At 40.0% G+C, this 24,253-nt stretch overlaps 1 protein-coding gene across 1 annotated transcript; it reads left to right on the forward strand.

The window, feature by feature from the left end:
• The first annotated feature begins 608 nt into the window (after window positions 1-608).
• LOC307144715 (GTPase IMAP family member 9-like) lies at window positions 609-14,434 on the forward strand. Its single transcript, XM_079847279.1, has 3 exons — window positions 609-676; window positions 753-809; window positions 13,506-14,434. Exons 1-3 carry the CDS (start codon window positions 664-666, stop codon window positions 14,339-14,341), a joined length of 906 nt encoding a protein of 301 aa, XP_079703405.1. The 5' UTR covers window positions 609-663; the 3' UTR covers window positions 14,342-14,434.
• Window positions 14,435-24,253: the final 9,819 nt, after the last annotated feature.

Raw genomic sequence — 24,253 nt, forward strand, 5'->3', positions numbered from 1 at the left:
GTTTTTGACCAGGTAAAATGAGTGTTTTCTTACAATACTAATGAGAATTTTTAATTAAAGTATATTACAAACTTTTAATTTAGACCCTAAAGAATCATATTAGCTTGTACAAAAATGGCATTATATGACCCCTTTAAAAGGACTGTTCTTGCTAAGTATTAACTGTATAGTTACTGCAGTGTTCCCATCCAACTTACAAAGCATGAGGGCATGAACTTACAAATGTCTATCATTTTGGGAAGCACATTTGTTTCACATTAGTTCACTGCAAGTGGCCATTATTATCCACACATGTAAAATATAGTTACTATGTGTATGCATACACTATTAGCCGCTTTGCATACACATGAGTTAAACAAGACCCGCCCTTGTTGTGAAAATAACTAAACGTTAACAATGCGTTTAACCTTGACACATTAACATTTTCAGTTTCAGTTCAATCATGATTGGCTAATTCTTACCATATCCTTTTATAGACATTAAGAAAGCAACCTCTGTTCTTTCCTGTTGTTATAACAAAACTAGACCATCGACAATAAGATAGGGTAGATCATTCGGGAGCATTAAATATATATATATATATTATATATATGAGTGATCAACATTTACAGTGAAGCTTATGAAAAACATTCACAACTAAGAAATATCCAGAAAAATTCAGAAATGAGTGATACGGGTAAGTAATTTATTGACATTTTTAAGTAACATTCAATAAATATCAAATTTAATCAACATAATTTTTTTCTCCACAGAGGCATTACTGTCAAGTGACTATTCAGGAATGTTCGATAACTCAAATGTCCCATTGAGTAAGTGACTTAATTTTCCCATAATGTTTTTTTCTGAAAGTGATACTAACAAGTGTAACGATTATAAGAGGTTTCAATGTTGTCAGGCTTTCATTGTACAATATTGTTTTCAATAAGATATAGATAGACTTTGTATAACACTTTATGAATTTCATTTAAACTGTTTAAACACTAAACTGTTCACTGACAGTTTAGTAATGTAAAGACATCTCTTACGGAATGAAAATATATTTCCATATATTTAAGGGAGATCAGGGATGAAAGTAACACCTTTTGTTTGAACATTGTTAATTCAGTGGTTGTTTTTTCTATATCTCTCAAAATTTGATACATTGTAGCCACATTTGTCTAGTAAAAATAACTCACCTGGACATATACAACATGATCACAGATTATGTGAGTCCCATTGTTACAACCCCACTACTCGGGTGAGTTGTTACCCTAGCTGGGGCTAGATGTAACAATGAGAGGTAATTTGCTGAAAAAAAAAAAAAAACAATCAAATTTTTTGCAAGAATGTTATTGAAGAACAAAGAATTATCAGGTTTTTAAAGTAACAAAAAACATGTACTGTATTTCTTTAAGGACTTTAAATTTAACACACACACACACACACACACACACAAACGATTTCCGTGTGTGTTGTTTACTCAGAAAACCCAAGTTAAGATTAATTGATTGGTTTCAGTGACATTTTGTCTTTGTACTTTTTGATCTGAGTTTGTGATCTTTGCAAAGGCGTTTACCAAAACACATGATGTTGCAAAGGAAGTCAGAAACAAAGATGATCAGGTGATATATTTTTTATCATCATAAAGTGGAATAATTAATCTTATTCCTGACTAAAAACTATTACTTACTACAGATCAGACATTCAAAATTTAGATTTTAAATACATTGTGGGGAAATTGATATATATATATATATATATATACACATTTTAGACACACGTGGAAATTCGTGGTAATTCTTTCTCAACTTTAAATAATAATTGGAAGACAGCTGGAAATTTCAAAAGTTATAAAGATCTTTATTTCTTGCAAGAAAGTCTGTTCACACATCAGTCAAAGTCTGATATGAGAAGCGCGCTGACTTCTCCTTTTTGCCCAGCTTATACACACAAAACTCATCACACTTATTCTAACACCCCATGGTTATACACACACACTTACACACATATGTCATTAAAACAATTGAATATATATTTTCCAATGCAACACCTTTGCTCTTAGTGCAAGCGAGCTTATCTGTATTTAGAAAGAACAAACTGTCCTTTCTGCAAATGTCATTTTGACCTCGTTCTTTAGCAGTAAGGAAGAAGATGATATGCAACTTGCAGTTTCTTAAACACCATGTATGGTATAAGATGGCTAGAATAAAAATTTCCATTACATTCCACCCCTTTTTCATATCTTGAAAACAAAATAAACAGAAATACATTTTTAAGAAATTAAACAGAAATAAATGAAACACTCTTTCATTTGAAAATCATCCATCATCATAGTTGCCTGGTTTGGCCTTTCCTATAACAATTATAAGTCAGGGACTTTAATACCACCTAATATCTCTAATCATACCATGTTCCATCTTTTACTTTATAATACCTATCAAATATTCCTTTAATTAGCATCCTAAGTTGTAATTAAAATACCACCTGTTTCCAATGTTACCACATACACATACCATCTTCTCCATCTTCTTCCCAACATTCTATCTTTAAGCAATCAAATTCTATTTTCAGTAAAAAACTAAACATACCAATAGTACATTGCCTTTTAACTTTGAATCAAGTTTCATTATCCTTTGCTAAATTTCGAATCACATTGATCTATTAGGCCTTTAACAGGCTGATACTGCTGATTAACCATTTTTCTTAACCTTATTTTGCTAGCTTTTAATTCAAGTAGGCGATTGTTTTACTTAGTCAGATCTATTTAAGGATCTGTGTAATAAAATCTAACCAAAAAATAATATAATCTTTTCATTTTTATTTTTAACACAAATATCAATAATTGTATTATTTTGTTTCAAACAATGTCATTATTTTTAAAATTATCTCTCACCCAGCTGTTGCCATGAGAATAGCTTTAGCTGCTGATGTGCCATTTAATCATTAATTACCTATCCTAAAATCCTATTTTTCCAGAATTAACTGATGGACATAACATGTCCTGCCTCTATTTGTTGGCAGTGCGGAATAGTTCATAATGGATCCATTGATCCAGATCATTAAATCCGTAACTTCATTCTGAATTAAGAGAGCTTTTTTAGAATTTTGCTTTATGAGCAAATATTCTATTTCACTGAAATGTCTTAACTGATTAGATTCATTTTAGTTTAAATTTGACATGTTTGGGTTACATTGTTCTTGGTCTTGGTTTTAACTTTGTGCCCCCTACATATATATATATATATATATATATATATATATAATTTTTTTTTTTTTTTAACACGTTGAAGACCTTTTTCAACAAAGCAAGTCCATATTTCATTTCTGGAAGCCGGGCTAAATAAGCAAGCACTGTTACTGTATTCCTAGATAGACTAGACCCGCAGTCACCTCTCAGATATCAAATACAGACATTAGACAATACATGAAAGGAACATTTCAATAATCACACTGGTAACTTCTTTAACTAATAATAATCCAGAAATTAAATATGTTTCCCAAAATCAATCTCCTTTTGAAAGTTTTTCTTTTGCTATTTTAACAAATGGAAACACCTAAAAAATATTTAATTTAGTCATTAATTAATCGCTATAGAATCCTACCCAATTATCTATTCGGACCTAGTCCGGCAAAGTAACTTATCCTCTCTTATTAGGGTACAACTATTACAACTATTAATTTTTTTTAGCATCTATGATATCTGAATTAGGGTTTTAAAACCCTCAAGTTTCTTCAAAAATTGTCCCTAGATTATTTATTATCTTTACAGTAATGTACCTATTTAGAGTCCTTATACTCTATAGAATTAAGAAATTTTCCTCTTTCCAATTTACATATACCTGAAATATTTTCAAATTCATCAGTAATTGTTAAAATCATGAGATCTAAATACTCATTCCTGCAGTATAGTTTGATTGAACCAAATAAAACATCAATAAAAATCACACAAAATTAATTATTCTGCTAAGCTTAAACCATTAGTTGGTCCACATCTTCCTCCAGATGTGTTGATCATCTCGTTGCCCCATGGATATCTTCACCAGGGTGACTCTTTGCGAACCGTTGCAATGGGCTTTCCCTCGCTGACAAGGGAGGAATGTTACTAGCACGTCCTTCATCCCTCTCTTGACGCTGTGCGTTGCCGTTGGTGTTGCCGTTGGTGTGTGGGGTTGTTGAGGGCTGGTTGGTGTAGTTTAAGTCGAGATGCTTGGACGGAGGTGTCACCGCACCCCAGATGGGACCTTGTTTGTGGAGTGAACCACAAGAACAACCTGTGAATGGAGACCTTAAGTATTTTTGTTAGTGACAACATGTATCATGTCGCCAGACTCATCTGCTTTTCTGGCCGGTCGCCCTTTTTTGATGAGACCTGTGAAATTTCATGTTAAACAGTAACAAGACAATATTTTATACATTTGGAACAGAATCAGTTCTGTTCGATGAGATCCATCATGACATCCTGTAAAAAGAAAAAAGTTAAATATGGGGTAGACAGGGCAAGCTTGCTCTCTGCCTTCCCAAAGTTATACGCTGCGCAGGTGTGGCATTGTTTATTTCTGCCACAACAATAACCCAGCTCAGGATAGTTAGCCAAAATCATCCATGGCCGTTATTTTATTGGGTATATTTTCTTCCCTGTTGGGTCATATTTTACCTGTTTAGATACAGCTATTTTGATTGACATCATTTATGTCTCTGAACACCATAATTCACACACTCACTTTCACACACTCCACACACCCCTCTCTGGCCAGAGATTCATACATTCTTGTCTGCCATAGCAGTTTATGAACTGAATGGGGAACATATATATTTATTAGGAGTGGAATACCACCAAATCTGAACGGTAACAAAGTTCGACGACGACAGAAGCTACTGAACGTAGACACACTGTGGCATTCCCCTTGCGACAGTGTCTGAACGTTAGGATATAAATTTTCAATTGTCCGATGCAGTCATGTCTGAGTTTACACAGTGAACGTAAACCTAACTTTTCAAAATCAAATAGATTAAACACTTTAAATAATAATAATCGCATAGACCTACAATTGCAGTTGAGAGAGTCAGTTTTAATTTCTCAAATTATATTTGTCATTCTTTGCACAATTTAAATTTTTCAGACTTTTTGTTGTTGCTCATATTTTGTTGTTGCTCATAAACCATTTAAAAGAAGATTTGGAAATCTTCACACAATCTTTGATCCATGGACAAAAATAAAAAAAACATTTCTATCTCGTACCCCTATTGATGACAGCATGTGATTTCAAAAGTTTAGAATTAGAAAACATTGTTTCTATTGAGTCTAGAAAATTACCTTTAAATGAAATGGAGTGACCAATATTTTTGCTTTTCTAGTCATAATTTCTCTTTAGACGCCTTGTGGCCTATGTTGTATTTTCTTTTCCAAAGAATTCTGCAATGTCAATAACCTATTAATGCTTTTACATAACTCTCACTGCCATATCCAGCCTCAGTTTTAACTGAATGTTAACTTCCGCTATTGAACTTCCTACAGAAGGGCTGTTACTGACTGGTACCTATTGAAAGCAGATTCAAAGAGTTTTTAAACAGAGAAGAATGATGAATTGCTGAAACCAGTGGATAATCAAAAACAATCAAGTTAATAATAACTAAATTTGAAACGGTCTCTGTAGTGATCATTGGAAAGGCTCACTGCTAACATGATATGTGCAATGCAAATCACTTTCTTCCATGAAATCATGGTCAGGAGGCATCCTATTTGTGGCTTTGTTTTGCAGACCACACTGAGGAGTGCTCCATTCAAAAACATATAATGTTTCAGTTGGCATTCGCACCATACTCATATCAGCAGTGAGGCCACTGTCATCACAATACAAGTTCAGCTTCAGTTTACACATCAAATCTCTTCCCAGAAGATTACAAGGACAGGTAGTAGTTACAAGAAAAGCATGAGAAAATGAGCGATCACCAATCTGACAAGACAAATCTGCTGTATATGGTTCCTTTACCAGATGCCCTGTGGCACTTCTGGAGGTTGCCCATTTTCCAGATTATACAGTTAAATCAGGCAATTGTTCATTTTTAATTACTGAGTTCGTCACTCCACTGTTAATTTAGAACTTAATTTTCTTTCCCTCGACACTAATGTCAATCATTGGTAATTTTGCAAATGCTTTATACATTCGTTCAGTGTCAGCAAGTGAATTTTCTTCATTGCAAGAAACAGCAAGCACATTTTCTTCATTGCAAGGAGCAGAAAAATAGATAAGATTAGACATATTTACCACCTGGGAGTCAGACCCTTCACCGTCGCTCCCCTCCCCCTCCTTCTTTCAATCTCCTTGTGGCTCTGGTGGCTGTTGGAATCCTCTCTTCTTTGGAGGATCTGGACAGTCATTTCTCCAGTGTCCTTTTCGACCACAATTATAACAAGCTTCAGGGTCCATTGCTGGTTGGTCACCCATTCCACGTCCTCTTCCTCCTCTGCCTCATCCTCTTGAGTAATTTTCCATCATCAACCCTCCCATCTTCAGCAGAGCCAGTTGAGTGTCTTTGTCAGTCTTTTTCTGTTTGTTCTTGGCTTGGTCTCTCAGCAGCTTTTGTTGATGCGTTGCGTGTCGTCGGATTTCTTCCAGCCGCGCTTGGTGGTACCCCACACAAGACGTTTTGACCTTTTTCCCTATTTCAGGGTCCAGACCATCCAGAAAAACAGTTTTCAGATATTCTTCATACGTACTTATCTTTGATTGTCTGGCCTGTGCTTCTCTTTGGGTTGGTGAACATTTACGAATTTTGGAGATGGAGGAGTGTAGTCTGGAGGAGCAGAGGGCAGGGTGATCGAACCTAGCAGGCTTCAACATGGGTGTTTTGGTGGTCTTGCTTGCAGACTCGTTCCCTCTTCTTCTTTGTCTTCCTCAGGATCTTGACCTCCCATTGCTCCTGGTTGTCTTTGTGGTTCGTGGAGGGCCACTGCTGGTGGTGGTTGGTAGGGGGAGTAGGGAGCCGGACAGCGGTCGTCCTCAGCCAGGCGGGTTTTCATGCATCTCATTTCCTCGGAAGAATTAGAAACAGAGTTTAGTAAAGTTTTTCTGGCTTCCTCTGCCTTTGTCTCTCTACTATTTGCACTTTCTAATGGTGCTAATGCTGCGTTTATCTGTCTTCTTTGTCTGGTAATTGCCTCATTTAACCATACATCTATAATTCGACCATCAAAGTCATAATTATCTTTTTCCATTCTTTTTGGACTTGTTTTTGTCCAATTTTCCTTTGTCTTTTGCAGATGGCTTACACTCAGACATTAAACACACATTAAATCCGTACAATTTAATTAACTGTGGTATCCTATGATGCCACCACGTTCCATTTTTCTTGGTCATGGAACAATAATTCCCTTTTGAGAAATCCACTGTCTCCAACTCTTTATCATTAACATTACCCATTTTTGCACTAATTTTACTCAACAGTATTTATATTTGCGTATTTCAATTTTTTTCCCCCGCGTGGTGTACAACATAACAAGGACGAGCAAAAATCAATAAACAATCTGGTGGAGAGGAAGGAGCAAGAGAGTGGTGCTTAAATCAAAAACGTACTCGTTTACGTACTAACGTAACCTCGGTTCCCTGAGAGTAGGGAACGAGTATTGTGTAGCTTATACGCAGTGGGGAAACTCCTTCCCTCAGAAGCCTATATTTAAAATACAGTGCAGCTGCACAGCAGCGCATCTAGCTCTCCCATTGGCTGTGCTGCGGCAACTGCACACCCTATGGCGTAGCGCGAACCAATCAGGCGACTCCGTGCCAGAGCACATCAGAGCCAACCAGAATGGGCGGGGCTTATGGCTATAAAAGCCCATTATTTCGCCATAAAATCAGGTTAAATCGACTGAAGCGACAAACTCTGACAGATTGCAATAGTGCAGCAGGTTACGCAATACTCGTTCCCTACTCTCAGGGAACCGAGGTTACATTAGTAACCGAGTACGTTCCCTTTCGAGAACGGTCACTTCATATTGCGTAGCTAATACACAGTGGGGACGCAATGTAACACGCCGCACTATTAGCAACTGGCTCCATCCCAACTGGAGCCTGGGGAAGCAACCCGAGGCTCACAGAAGACAAGCCATTAATAAAAAACCCCAACAGAAAGGGACAGGGACCGGACCTGAGTCGGGTCCCATAATTTAAGAAGGGCTGGAACACCTGAACCAGGCTCGCTCTTATAACATATAGTCCTAGGACAACTTGTGCTTATGGACAGTAATCATGTTAGACTGATAAGACCGGACACCGTCGGGTCCGAAATGGCTGCGGTGAGGATGCACAGCATCTCAGCGTCTGAGTTAGTCCTGGTAGCAGTAGCACTAACACCTGACTGTGAGAGGAGGGCGGGGTCAGCTGAGCCCGACCACTCTTCCACAGACGCAGCAATAGAGAGGCTGTCGTCGCGTTCTTCGTCCGACCCGCCGAAGGAGACGATACCCGCCGCTTGAAGAGAGGGGCGCTGGTCTGCCTGAGTGAACAGGACCGGAGAAGGAGACTGTGATGGGGAAAACGAGGAATGCGGGGGCGTGGCCGGCGTGGGCTCGCTTATTTCCAACTGTTCGGACTGCCGTTGGCTGCGGCGATTCTTCCGCGGCTGAAGTAGTGCGGGAAAAGGAAGAGCAGGAGGAGCACTGTCGCTGTCTTTAAAGAGAACTAACCGTGTCCGCAGCACCAAGATAGGCAAACTCTTGCAATGAGAGCAGCTCCCGGCAGAGAGTGCAGCTTCAGCTTCACACTCTGTGTGCCCATCTGCCTCATGCAGAAGGGATCCACATGAGGTGCATGAAGAGCGAGGCTTTTGTAACAGCACTCACGAATTTGCTCTTTTAGAAAAACTGAGTGTCACAGCGGCGAGCACACAGTTAGCAAAGAAAGGATATAGCGTATTCGCCGGATGGCCACAGGAGAACGGCGTCAGAAGAGAAGTGGCTTCTAGGTGAGTGAAGAAGGCACTGTCCGCTGTATGCAAGGCTTGTTCTAGCTGAAAGGCTTGTTTCCACAGCGAAGGCTTCAGAGGAGGCTGAGACGTGAAATGTCACTGAAGGAAATAAAATCAGATTTTATGGCGAAATAATGGGCTTTTATAGCCATAAGCCCCGCCCATTCTGGCGGGCTATGACGTGCTCTGACACGGAGTCGCCTGATTGGTTCGCGCGTCAGAGGCGCTTCGCCATAGGGTGTGCAGTTTCCGCAGCACAGTCAACGGGAAAGCTAGACGCTCTGCTGTGTTCGCTGCACTGCGTTTTAAATATAGGCTTCAATATTTCTCGAGGAAAGGAGTTGTGTATTAGCTACGCAATACGAAGTGACCGTTCTCGAAAGGAGACTGAATATAAAAAAAAAAAACTCTAACTAAAGTTATGGAACTAGACTAACAACAAACAAGTAATAAAAACTCAGTGAGTGTTTTAGCGCAATTTTCTCACCTCATGGGATCACAACACTAAGAGATAGTAAATCTTTTCCTGGATTATTTTTGTGCGTTCCCGAGATTAGACCTTCCTTAACATAATGCCGAAAACCCGAAGTCTCTAGGTGGTCTGGTTGAGGAGTAGATAGAAGTGCAAGATTGGTGCGCACAGACGCACAGAACAGAAATCATGAGTTAACAATCGCAATTTGTCCGGTGGAAAATTGCGCTAAAAATGTAGAAAGAAAAATCTTCAGTGTACAAGACGCTATAACTAACCTATACTAACTAAACAGACAAAAGCATACATAATTAGCACCACTCCTAACACATTTCTGTGTGTCTAATACATTTCATAGAAACTACGTGTGCAACCCCCAGACATCGATCAGTCTCTCAGACTGGTCTCTCCAACAAGAAAACCGTCCTCACAGAGTGTGCATACTCTTTCTCAACCCAGAGTCTCTCGACTGTCGCCATTGAAGTTAGAGGCATTCATAAACTGCACGGCGACAAGTGATGGCGCGATTCTAAACGTCAGCAGATTGACAGGCGGAATCTCCAATCAAGTTTCACACCTGAAACAGACAAAGTACACAGACACACACACATATGCAGCAACATACGCAAGAAACAAAATTACGTAGCGTGGCGTACGTAACACTCACCCCCTTAAAACTTAACCTGAAGCAGTATTTAAGCTCTAGATAAGGTGTCAGCAATAATATTTTCTGTACCCTTTTTATGATTAAGTTATAATTTTGCACAATCAACGACCAACGCATAAGACGTTGATTGTGATTGTACATTCTGGACAAGAACACTAAAGGATTGTGATCAGTGTACACAGTAACAGGTAGAACGGAACCCACATAATCCTCAAAGAATTGAAACAGACAAAGTACACAGACACACACGTATATGCAGCAACATACGCAAGAAACAAAATTACGTATAATGGTGTACGTAACATGCGGCAATGCATGCTCGGAGCCACCATAATATAAAACTCATGGCTCCCAGCATGCATTGCGACATGAAGCTGTCACCATTGTTGAGATTAATATGCTGATTCTTTATGTCTGTGTGTGTCTAAAGGCTTTTTCACCCACAATGCATTTAAAATTCAGAATTCAGAATGTCTGACGTGTGACAAGAGAATACAGCTGGTGAAAATAATCTTAGCAAATAACCACTTTTGGTCAGTGACAAGACTAGTGAATCATTCTACTTTACAATGATGAAAACTATATCACCTGATCATCTATGTTCCTGGCTTCGTTTACAACAAATTAATGTGTTTTGATAAACACTGTTACAAAGACCACAAACTGACATAAAAAGCCAAGAGTCAAACTAAAGGAAACACTATTCACCATAATGGTGACAAAACATTTCCAATAAAACCTCAACATCTAAACCTCTGTTAATTCTCAATAATTATTAACTGGTTAATAATAAGTGAAGCTGGTAATGCTGTTTGTGGAGTTGTTTAATCCTCCTCTGCTGAGACCGTAGAGATTTAAAGGAGAAGTTCACTTTTAAAATGAAAATTCTGTCATCATATACTCACCCTCATGTTGTTTCAAACCTGTATGAATTTCTTTCTTCTGCTGAACACAAAGGAAGATATTTAGAAGAATGTCAGTAACCAGACAGTTTCTGGGTCCCAATGACTTCCATAGTATATTTTTTTCCTACTATGGAAGTCATTGGGACCCAAAAACTGTCTGGTTACTGACATTCTTCTAAATATCTTCCTTTGTGTTCAGCAGAAGAAAGAAATTCATACAGGTTTGAAACAACATGAGGGTGAGTATATGATGACAGAATTTTCATTTTAAAAGTGAACTTCTCCTTTAATGTCTAATGTCTTTTATCTTCAGATGATTGCATCCCAGCCCAGATCCCAGCCGAGGAATAAGAGTCTTATCTAGACAAACCAGCGGACATTTTATAACAAAATAAACATTTATATACTTTTTAACCACAAATGCTCACCATTATAATTGTCCCTCCCTCAGCCGCTGTATTAGAAACACCCTTAAAGCAGCTTTAACTAGTTTTTTTTTATTATTTGATGCAAATGTAATATAATACATAGTATAGTGTTATAAATGTACATTTTTAATGAAAATATAAAATCTTTGCAGGATTTACGATGCTGATGACTATTAAAAAACATCATCAGAGTCTGTGATAAGCATCCATTTAGGAAAGAAGAAATATGGGACAAAACATTTTTTCATAATAAGTCAGGACACTAATCATAGGTCTGAATTACGGAACTGTCCCAGGGAAAATGGGACATCTAAACACCCTAGGGATGCACCGATACCACTTTTTCCAGACCGAGTCCGATACTTCCATTTTTGGTACTCGCCGATACCGATACCGTAACCGATACCTGTATTTTTAATTTTCAATTAATTTTTAGTTCATGCATTTGTAATTTTTAAATGTATTGGTAGAGAAACCAAAATAATTTCAATCATATTAGTTGTTTATTAAATTTAAACTTCATTTGTTCATCATATATATATATTTAATGCACATAGGCTATGCAACATATTCATTACTGTATAAATTAAATATAGATGGATCTTTTTGTAAAGTTAAAAAAGGTAGCCTATTTAGTCAAGAGCAGTGAGTAATTTATTTGTCCTTTGTTTGATTAACATTAAAATACAGCAGCAGATTAATTAAACTGCTGCACCTTTAAGACCGAACGCACGGACCCCATTTGAATTATACTGTCTACGTTCACTTGAGATATAACAGACTTTGTTTACTAGGATACTCGCCAACAGTGAAAAGTGAATTCATCCGTACAAGCGCAAGACGTGAATCCATTCAGTATCGCGCGCTGTCTGAGGCGATGGTTTTCGGGGCGCGCGCTTTGGATGTTTGAAGTTCATGTAACTTCTTGACCTGCAAATGTCCTGTAATACTGTAGGCAACCACTCGTTAAACATAAATAAGGTAACAGTTCATGTTTTACTTACATATAGGCCTACGATTTCTTTCTGGTCAGTTAACCTCTCTCTCTTTCTGGTCAGTTAACGTTAATAATACGCTACATGCCTCGTTTTACTTTCTTTGCCATTGACATCCGACTGAACTACAAACTTTCCACTGACGTCTGATGCGCTCGACCAGCTCGCGTGTCTGTGCCGCTTGCACGCTCAATCCACTGTGCGTTTTTCTCTTATCAGCTCGCGCACCACAGGCGTTACTATATTCTGTTTAATGTTTCACTAATAAGATATATTTACCTCATAGACAGCCTTCTTTTTTATCCTCATTATAATTTCTGTTGTCAGTGTTTCTTTGTCTGGACACAAACACTGTACACACGCTGCCTGGTATCGGTTGTTGGTATCGGGGCATTTTTGTGAGTACGAGTACATGAGCTCAGTATCGACCCGATACCCGATACTGGTATCGGTATCGGTGCATCCCTAAAACACCCTAGTGTTGGGACAATGATAGACTGAGCATTTATTTATATTAATTAAACTGCAAATACTTTGTGCATGCCTGAAACTTAAGTATTTATTTTTAATGTATTTAACTAAACAATATTTAATAGACTTCATTGCAATACAGTTACTTCTTTTAAAAAAATCAACATGCATCATATATCAATGTTTCTTGGTCTTCTCCTGGACTGAAGCAACAGCTCTACTCTTCAGCACAATGGTGACATAATACTCAGACAACAGAAACCCTTTAAATCCCAACAGAACATTAAACACTAACAGATCTCCCAAGATCTCAGCAGAGAAGAGTTAAACAACAAAAACATCATTACAAGCTTCACTTATTACTAACCAGATTGACTTTATTTCTGTCAGATGTCTACAGAAGATTTTATTGACAATTAACAGAGGTTTATGGCAAATACACCAAGAGAAATGCTTGGGATAATCTGTTGGGTGTTTATTGGTGAACTCAATCATCTTTGAGTTTTAGTGTGTTAATTCAAAAGTGTGTTAGTTCATTAAATGCATTTTTAATATTGTAGGACAAAAACACATCCTATATGAACAAATCCTATTTGAAATATAATGATTGTTGTTGATTTGCAGCATCTGAGGTAAGGATCATTCTGATGGGTAAGACTGGAGTAGGGAAGAGTGCGACAGGAAACACCATCCTGGGACAGGAAGTGTTTAAATCAGAAATTTCCCCTAAAGAGGTTACAACAGAGTCCAGAAAACAATCTGCTCAGCGAGGAGGAAGAATAATCTCTGTAATTGACATGCCAGGGTTTTGTGGAGAAATGACTGCAGAAGACATGAAGGCTCAGATAAAGCGTTGTGTTGACCTGTCAGTTCCTGGTCCTCATGCGTTTCTGCTGGTGATCAATCTGGGCGTGAGATATACAGCGGAGGAGGTGAACGCGGTCAAACTGATTCAGGAGAACTTTGGAGAAGATGCTGTGCGCTACACCATCATTCTGTTCACTCACAGCGATCAGCTGAAAGGTAAACCTTTGCAAAAGTATGTAGGAGAATGTCAGCATCTAAGGGCTCTTACTGACAGCTGTGGTGGCAGATATCTCGCATTCAACAATGAAGACATGGAAAACCGCACTCAGGTCGCTGAACTGATGGAGAAGATTGACAGAATGATTGCGGAAAATGGAGGAAACAACTACACTAATGAAATGTTTGAAGAAGCTCAGAAAATTATTAAAAGAAAAGAGATGATAAAAAAGGCAGTGGATGTTGCATTAGGAGTTGGAACAGCTGTAGGAACAGGATTAGCAATAGCAGGAGGTGTAGTCTTGGGAGTAACAGAGGCCGCCGTGGTCGTACCTGCAGTTTTGATTGCTTCTGGTGCTGCAACTGGAGTGGGAATGGGTGTGAATCTTGTTGTGAAGAAGGTCAAGGACTACAGAGAGGAAAAAAAAAACAATTAGCCCAAAAATAGCAACCTCTTTTCAACTTGTAATTATACCCAGATCTATATTACTTTCAGCTAATTGTTAATCTGTTGTTTTTGCTTCTTAAACTGGGACATTGTATGTGCTTTTTGTTTTTAATTTTAAGCTTTTTATGTTAAAGGGTAATCATTTATTACTTTTTGTTTCATTCTTTTAGTTTAAGTCTGAACATATCTTCAACACAAATGTGGGTATACTATTTCCAGTTATTGTATTATTTGACTTCTTGTTCATTATGAATTGTTATGAGCATAGCCTATAGCAAATGATTGTGCTTCAACGTTACTTTCCTGTGTTTTTTTGTAATTAATAAAGAGGCATTTCAACTCTGAATTTATACACATCTACAAGGGATAGTGTTTTTAACCCTGCTCCTGCACATTGTGTATGTCTCCCTCATCTAACACAACTTATTCAACTCATCAGCTCATTAGACTACAAGACGTGAAGTGGGTTTCAGATAAGGTAATGTGCAAAATGTGCAGTGCTGGGGTTTCACCTGGGTTATCTCATTTTAGGCGCCGACTAATGCCCCAAATCTGAGGCAAATCGGTGCTCGTTCACGTGAGTGACAATCAGACAGAATTATTAAAGATTAATTATTAAATTATCAAAGACGTGAACTGAGAGATACAACGATGAGTCGCCGATGCCGTGAGATATTTGGCATGCTAAATATCTGGACCTGTCAGCGATTCAAAATCCTGCTGTGTGAAATGTGTTGACCTACAGCCAATGAGAGAGCAAGGGCTTTCGCACCGGAGGAACCTTTTCATAGTTCCTAGAATTATTGCCGGAAATTCAAGGATTTTGGCGCGTTCGATTTCAGTTCTAGGAACTCCTTATGGAGGAACTAATTTAGCTAATAACTAATCTAACCCTAACCCTCCTACCCTAGAGTCGGTCTAAACCAGCGCTGTAGGAACTATCCTCATAGGAACATTAGTTGGTGGGAACATTATATAGATTCAACATTATATAATACAGGTTATTATAATCAAAATTGTCAATGATGTTGAAATTTCGATTAGATCACTAATTGAATTATTTCATTTTCTGTTTTATTATTTCTATCAAGTCAAGTTTTGTCCACAGTTTTCATGTAGGCCAGATGAAATGAACACTGCTCAGTCTCCACACTAATTGGAGTTAATGAGATAATTAAGTGATTAATTGAGTGATGATGATTGAGCATTATTGAAGACACCTGATGATAACAAGCAGAATCACTGAAGAAAAGAGAAATATAATACTTCCAGCTACGGCCAGATGAATTCAACTGAAGATAAAAAAAACAATGCCTTTACCGTCTCCATGTAATCAGTGTTTGCTTTAGTTGGGCTCTTGACTTTTTAGCATTAGTTTTGCTCTGGCTGCTTTAACTGTGTGTCTCTGATACGTGATTGTTATGGCAAAAAAATGTAAGAGAAACTCTGATCAGATGATGTTGGTCACTTTTTAGTGATGATATAGTTATGTAGTGGCATGGTTCACTGATATCAGAGTCTAATCTCTGATTAAATTGTTCAATATTAGTTGATTAATTATCATGCCAATAATACTACAGAAATTCCTGCAGTGCTTTGATACTCTGAAAAATGAAGTCATTATGTAGAATTTTTTTTAACTGGATCATGTAGACTCACACAGACATCAAGAATCAGCGTATTAAAGGGATAGTTCACCCAAAAATGAAAATTCTGTCAGTAATTACTCACCCTCATGTTGTTCCAACCCCGTAAGACCTTCGTTCATCTTCAGAACACAAATTAAGATATTTTTGATTAAATCTGAGAGCTGATCACTCATCCATAGGCTGCTAGGTGGCCCAAACTTGCTGGCCCAGAAAAGTCATCAAAGAGATCGTTAATATAGTCCAAGTGACTCCAGTGGCTTAATCTTAAGTATATCAAGCGACGAGAATACTTTTTGTGTGCAAAAACAAACAAAAATAACGACTTTATTCCACTATTCATTTCCTTCTCTCTGGGCCTCGTAGTGTTTTTGCGCTGCACGTCTGTGTTATACGTCATCACGCATCACACACATGACCAGCGTCGGCCAATAGTGAGCCTACGTGGTGACGTGTAACACAGATGCACTGCGCAAAAACACTACGCGAACCAACTAGAGGTCCAGAGAGAAGGAAATGAATAGTGGAATAAAGTCGTTATTTTTGTTTGTTTTTGCACACAAAAAGTATTCTCGTCGCTTGATAAACTTAAGATTGAGCCACTGTAGTCACTTGGACTATATTAACGATCTCTTTAATAACTTTTCTGGGCCAGCAAGTTTGGGCCACCTAGCAGCCTATGGAGGAGTGAGACAGCTCTCAGATTTAATCAAAAATATCTTAATTTGTGTTCAGAAGATGAACGAAGGTCTTACGCGGTTGGAACAACATGAGGGTGAGTAATTACTGACAGAATTTTCATTTTTGGGTGAACTATCCCTTTAATCGCAACAATGGTGACAAACAACACATTATTCAGATCAACTCTCCTAAAAAAACACAGCACAAAATATTTTCTGTATAATGAATGTATAAAACTCAGAACACCAGATGCCACAATATCACAAACTACTGTAAATCATGCAGAATTAACTGTTAATATACTTAGATATAAGTGATATCAGTGAATTAGTCCACTACATGATGACAATATCAACAATATAATTTTTTGCCATAACAAACATGTAGAAAAACAGTTAAGAAGTCAGAAGTCAGAAGTAACTTTAGTACTTCTAGTAGAAGTAAGTAGTGTTTTACACATACAAGGAATTTGCTTTGGTCAAAAGGTGCTACACGTAAACAAAACATACAGTTGACATAAATAAAATATCAAATATAAAAATATACAAATATGTAAGGGACAATACGAATACAATATGGAATGGACAATAATATAAAAAATATACAACAACAACAACAAGAATTAAAAATTCTCTTCACTGCCACAATGTGCATTGAGCCAAGTTGTACATAATATAAAATAAGATAATAATTACGTGTGCAAAGACATTTGTATAATTTGCAAGGGGGGAAGTGTCAATGGGGGAGCCGGGCTTGTTAATGAGGCTAACTGCAGACGGGAAGAAACTGTTTTTGTGGCGAGAGGTTTTGGTCCTGATGGAGCGCAGCCTCCTGCCAGAGGGGAGAGTCTGAAACAGTTTATGTCTGGGGTGGGAGGGGTCAGCTGCAATCTTACCTACTCGCCTCAGAGTCCTAGAAGCGTATAGGTCCTGAAGTGATGGAAGATTGCAGCCAATCACCTTCTCTGCCAAGCGAATGATACGCTGCAGCCTGCCCTTGTCCCTGGCGGTGGCAGCATTGTACCAGATGGTGATGGAGGCGGTGATGATGGACTCAACGATAGCGGTGTAGAAGTGCACCATCATTTTCTTTGGTAAGCTGAACTTTTTCAGTTGCTGCAGGAAGTACATCCTCTGCTGGGCCTTTTTGATGATGGAGGTGATGTTCAGCTGTAAAGCAGCAAAAGAAAAACTAATGCTGAAAAGTCAAGGGTGAAGAGCTCAGCTAAATCAAACACTGATCACCATAATGGTGACATGTTTGTTTTTTTCTCGATAAGACATCAACATCTAAACCTCTGTTTATTCCCAATACGAACTTTAGAATGAAAGAAATAAAGTCAAACTGGATTGTAGGGATGTAGTCAAGAACACCTTTGTCAAGTCCAAGACTAGGACTAGTGGAGACCGAGTCCAAAGCGGTTCAAGTCCAAGTTCAAAGAGGTTTGAGTTCCTCTGTATTCTGCAGCAAATTCTGAAAAGGCATTTGTAGGTTATAATTCATGCTGTACAGTATCTTACCTTGAGAACCCAGAACCCCTTTTACATTTAATATAAAATATAACAAACCACTCAAAATTGACATAATAGTAATACACAGGATGATAACAAAAAGCTTACACAACAACACTTGCTTATTGATATAAACAAGTAATTTATCTTTCATCCAAAGCCCTTGTTATATTTACAACTTTGGACACTTTTCACATTTCTGAGGTTCTCAGAACCAATATAATTTTCGTTGGGTAAACGTAAATAGTGGTGAATGGGAGTATAGTGGTAATGTAGTGGTGAACTACAGCAAATATGACTTTGCATTCCCATTTTGCTCCAATTTCTTTTAAATATTTAAATGGAAATAACACAAATTATAGTGTTTTAAACATAAAATATAAAAATGTATAAACATTTTGGTAGATTTACAATGCTAATAACCATGGAAATGCGTCATTACAGTCTGTAAACATCTCTTAACAATACACGAATGCAATCACTAGTACCCCTTCCTGTTAATAAAGTATCTGGTAAGAATCTATTCTTTATTAACAATGCATTTCATCAGATTACACATTAATAAACCACAATAAATAAATAAAATAAAAACAAATTAAGTGATGTCTCAAGTCAAGTGAATTATGGGTCATTGGACGGGCGTCCAATCACAACTGACTTCCGGAAAGGGGGAAGTTTTCAGCTGTACATGACTGCGACGGGAGCGAGTGCCAAACAAGAGCTAGTTAAAATTTCTATTTTGCTTCACACCATTGGAGAAGAGGCGTTAGAAGTGTATAATACGCTCACCATTCATCTCGTTGATGAAGAAAATGAGGCGATGGAAGACGTGCTCACAGCATTCCAAGACGACTGCAGCCCACGGAAAAAAACTTTGTGTTTGAGAGGCATCAATTCTGGTCTCATCCCATGGCAGATGGCATTACAGTGGACAGATTCATCACAGAGCTGAAACAAAAAAGCAAAGACTGTGAGTTTGACCCAGGCGAGAATGACATGCTTAGACACAAGCTGGTGTTTAGCATAACAAACCCTTCTCTCAAAGAAAGATTACTTTGTGAAAATGACTTGTCATTACACAGAGCTATTGAGGGCAACTGAGTTAGCCAAAACACAGATACAGGCAATGCAAAATGCCGCTGCTGTCAAAGACTCTCAAGTAAATGCTATAGAAAAAGTGACACAACAGAGAAAACCTGGTGCAAGGAGCAAAAGTTGTAAGAAACCAGCAACACGAAACTGTCACAGATGTGGAAAGAGCCCAGCCTTCGGAGCAGTATCTGTCACATGCCTGTCCTGTCTCGTGTAGCACATGTGGTGTTTGTGTTCCTGTCTCTGTTTTGACCCCACCCTCCTTGTTATCTCATTATTGGTTTCATTTGTCCCACCTGTTGTTCCCTCATTATCTGCCTGATTTGTCCCTTTTATAAGCTCCTTTGTGTTTGCAGTCTTTGTCGGATCATTGTATTGTTTTACGTCTCCTGTTCTCCTGTGACCCAGTGGTATGTTCAGTTCATAGTTGTTGTGTTGTTTAAATATGGTTTTCCCCCTCGTGGGTGTTTGTTTTACTTTTTCTTTTGTTATTAAATCATTCTTTTGCACTTGAGTCTTTACCTAGTTTTCTTAGTTATCCCGTCACAGAACGATCCGACCATGTCAAAGACTCAGCAAAAGAATTCCCATCACCCACTAGTTCCCCCTGTCTCATGCCCTCAGTACGAACGCATTCTTCTTGTTCAGTCGTTGATTTCGCTCCGCCAGCAGGGAGCTGACCTGAGGAAGTTCGCGGTTGAATTCCTTAGTGCAGCGGAGGGACTAGGACTAAATGAAGAGCCCCTCAAGGACCTTTTCTTTTACGCCCTTGACGAGCCCATGGATTGGGTGCTTAGAAGGGCATATGACAGCAGTACTTTTGTGGCTATGGTGGAGGGTCTTGCTCGCTTTCAGGAGTGAGAGTCCAGGAAGAGGGTCTCAGTTCCGGTGGTCCCGAGTCCGGTGGTCCCTAAACGGAGGAGGAGAAGGAAGACTCCCTCTGTGACTGTCCCGGTGGTCCCAGTACCGGTGGTCCCAGTGCCGATGGTGCCGGTGGTCCCAGTGCCGATGGTGCCGGTGGTCCCAGTGCCGGTGGTCCCGAGTCCGGTGGTCCCGAGTCCGGTGATCCCGAGCCCGGTGGTCCCGAGTCCGGTGGCTCATAACACGGAGACCATCCTGGAGGTGACTACCGTCCCTGACGCACCGCCCAGACGTCTTGCTCTGCCCGCGCCGCCCAGGCATCCTGCTCTGCCGGCCCCGCCCGAGCTGCTCGCACTGCCTGCGCCACCCCAGCGATCCATCACTTCTGCTGATCCAGAGACTGTTCACGTCACGTCTGCCGAGCCTGTGTCTTCGGACAAGATGGCCGCCGCCGAGCCTATTCACGCCACGCCTGCCGAGCCTAGGTCTTCGGACAAGATGGCCACCGCCGAGAGTGTTCACGTCACGCCTGCCGAGCCTGTGTCTTCGGACAAGATGGCCACCGCTGAGCCTGTTCACGTCACGCCTGCCGAGCCTGTGTCCCCTGACAAGATGGCCGCAGTCGAGCCTGTGTCTGTTCCTGAGCCGGAGCCAGTGTCTGTTCCTGAGCCGGAGCCAGTGTCTGTTCCTGAGCCGGAGCCAGTGTCTGTTCCTGAGCCGGAGCCAGTGTCTGTTCCTGAGCCGGAGCCAGTGTCTGTGTCTGTTCCTGTTCCTGAGCCGGTACCTGTGTCTGTTCCAGTTCCTGAGCCGGTACCTGTGTCTGTTCCAGTTCCTGAGCCGGTACCTGTGTCTGTTCCAGTTCCTGAGCCGGTGGTGTCTGTTCCAGCTCCTGAGCCGGTATCTGTTCCTGTGCCCTGGCCGCCCGAGGGGTCATCTCCGCCATGGCCGCCCGACGGGTCGTCTCCACACTGGCCGCCCGAGGGAGAGTCTGCGCCCTGGCCGCTTGAAGGGTCATCTCCGCCCTGGCCGCCCGAGGGAAAGTCTCCGCCCTGGCCGCCCGAGGGAAAGTCTCCGCCCTGGCCGCCAGGACTGACATTTCCGCCCTGGCCTCCTGAACTCTGTGGCCCGCCCTGGCCTCCTGAACTGTCCATTTCCCCTGCCCCACCCTGGTCTGTCCTTCCTGTTCCCCCCGTCCCACCTTGGTCCGTCCCTCCCGTCCCTAGTGGAGCGTCTGGTAGCCGCTCCTTAAGGAGGGGGTTATGTCACATGCCTGTCCTGTCTCGTGTAGCACATGTGGTGTTTGTGTTCCTGTCTCTGTTTTGACCCCACCCTCCTTGTTATCTCATTATTGGTTTCATTTGTCCCACCTGTTGTTCCCTCATTATCTGCCTGATTTGTCCCTTTTATAAGCTCCTTTGTGTTTGCAGTCTTTGTCGGATCATTGTATTGTTTTACGTCTCCTGTTCTCCTGTGACCCAGTGGTATGTTCAGTTCATAGTTGTTGTGTTGTTTAAATATGGTTTTCCCCCTTGTGGGTGTTTGTTTTACTTTGTTCTTTTGTTATTAAATCATTCTTTTGCACTTGAGTCTTTACCTAGTTTTCTTAGTTATCCCGTCACAGTATCTCATAAGTGCGGCAAAGGTAACCACTTTGCCAAGGTATGCCATTGCTAGTCGCAATGATAGCAGAGCAAAGGCAGTGCACAGCATAGTGAATGAAATAGATTCCATGTACATTGGCACTTTAAGACACGCACAAGTGCACGAGATGGAAGGATAAAGGACAGTGCGTGGTACACGACAGCTATCATCCGTGGCATAGAGATAAGATTCAAAGTAGACACAGGAGCAGAGGCAAATGTGCTACCTCTGTCCATTGTCCAGAAGATCCCTGGTCCTAAGCCACAGCCTATATCGACCGTGTTAATAGCATTCGGGGGAATGCGCTCCACCCCAAAAGGTGTTGTGTCACTGAAATGCAAGACCCACAAAGCTACAGCCACATTAGTTGTCTGATCACAGTCATGTCACATATGTGTCTGATCAATCAGACATGCCGATCCTGGGCAGAGCAGCATGTGTGGAGCTGCAGCTAGTGAAAAGGATTGAACTGCTGGCAAAAAAGTGTGTCAACCAAAGAAGAGCTGGTCAAGATGCATCCATCAGTCTTCACTGGATTAGGTGAGTTCCCAGGAGTCCATCATTTACATGACCCGACAGTCACACCGACAGTGACCCGACATTCACACCGGTGATCCATGGATGCAGAAATGTTCCACTGTCTGTTCGCTACAAACTGAAAGAAACACTTCAAGATCTTGTGCATCGATAAGATCCAGTTCAAGGTCAATACTGTGACATACATGGGACACATCATCACACCGGATGGCCTGCGACCTCATGATGCAAAAGTGAAGGCGATCATCGACATGCCACCCCCAGAGGATAAGCAAGGCCTGTTACGCATGACTAAGTACTTAGCGCAGTACACTCCAAATGAAGCGTCACTCACAACGGCTCTAAGACAATCGCTGAGGAAGGATGTGTTGGTAGGCAGTGGAATCCACATCACAGCACTGCTTTCGTGAGCTTGAAGTCTGCTCTCACACGGTTCTATGATCACAAAAAAAACACTAACATGCAGGCTGACTCATCGAAAGATGGCTTGGGAGCCTGTCTTCTGCAAGAGGGACACCCTGTCCATAGAACAAAGGCCAAAGCAAGAAAATCCCTCTACTGGCCTGGAATGGCACTAGACATAGCGATGTTGGTGGAGAAATGTGTGCCGTGCCAACAACTCCAGCCATTACATCAAAAAAGCCACTCATCACACATGACGTTTCAGATCATCTGAGAGGTCAGTCTTATCTATTGCTAGTGGACTATTTGACAAAATATCCAGAGGTACTGAATTTACCCGACAAATCAGCCCACTCGGTAATCCAAAAGAAGTTCTTGCCAGACATGGTATCCCGAAAGAATTAGTGAGTGACAACCTACCATTTGCCAGCTACGAGATGAAGTCCTTTGTGGCATCATGGGACTTTAAGCTCACATTCTCCAGTCCAGGATACCCTCAGTCCAGTGGACCTGCTGAAAGAGCAATAAAGACTGTTAAACATGCATTGAAGAAAGCGATACAAACTGGCACAGACCTAGTGCTACTGTCACTGAGAAATACACCAAGGGCCTGAATGAATCTCCTGCACAAATTTTACAATTTGGTTTTTTTTTTACAATGAAGGTGTTTGATCGTAATAATTTATGATAAAATAACAGTGTTTTGGCTTATTTAAATTATGGTTATTATTTAAATTACCAGTCATTCGACGGTTTTATCAATTGACTGTTCTGTTACTGTTCAATTACAGATTATTATTGTAATTTTACATATATTTGTATAATTTTAGAAAAAGGAAAAAATACTGTACAAAAATACAGTAATTTGTGTATAAAAAATGTGAATTACTGTAAATTGTCATTAGTCATAATACTTAAAATAACAGTTGTTAATTTATAGATATTGTTTTTAATTTTACATTGTTTTGAGTACAATTTAAAATAAAATAAAACTACCATAAAAAAATCTGTTATTTTCCGTAAAATTAGGTTTTTTGGGTTTTTTTTTTTTTACAGTGTGAGAGATGGCATTGGCGTCTCTAATGAGCTGATGACCTGAATCAGGTGTGTTGCATTGTATGAGACATGCAAAATGTGGGGTGGGATCCAAGAACGTGGTTGGGAACCACTGATCTATTCTCATCACAGTGTTTTCCTCTCAGGTGAACTCTCCATGCGCCGTCAAAGACACGTGACTGGCCTCCACGGCCCCCGCAGACACACTAGAACACTCCACTAGACCAGTGGTCCTCAACTCTGGACCTTGAGATCCACTTTCTTGTAGAGTTTAGCTCCAACCCTAATCAAATAGCTAATCAAGGCCTTCAGGATTACTATAAAGTTGCAGGTAACACAAACAAATCCCCAGTTAAATCAACACTGCGTAGAGTACATATTGTCCCAATCTACAGTGTTAAAGTAACACTGATGCAGTGTTAAGTTAATGAGATAATTAAGTGATTAATTAAGGGATAATTAAGCATGAATGAT

The sequence above is a fragment of the Squalius cephalus genome, assembly GCF_949319135.1.
Source record: "Squalius cephalus genome assembly, chromosome: 17".
NCBI classification, from domain to species: Eukaryota; Metazoa; Chordata; class Actinopteri; order Cypriniformes; family Leuciscidae; genus Squalius; species Squalius cephalus.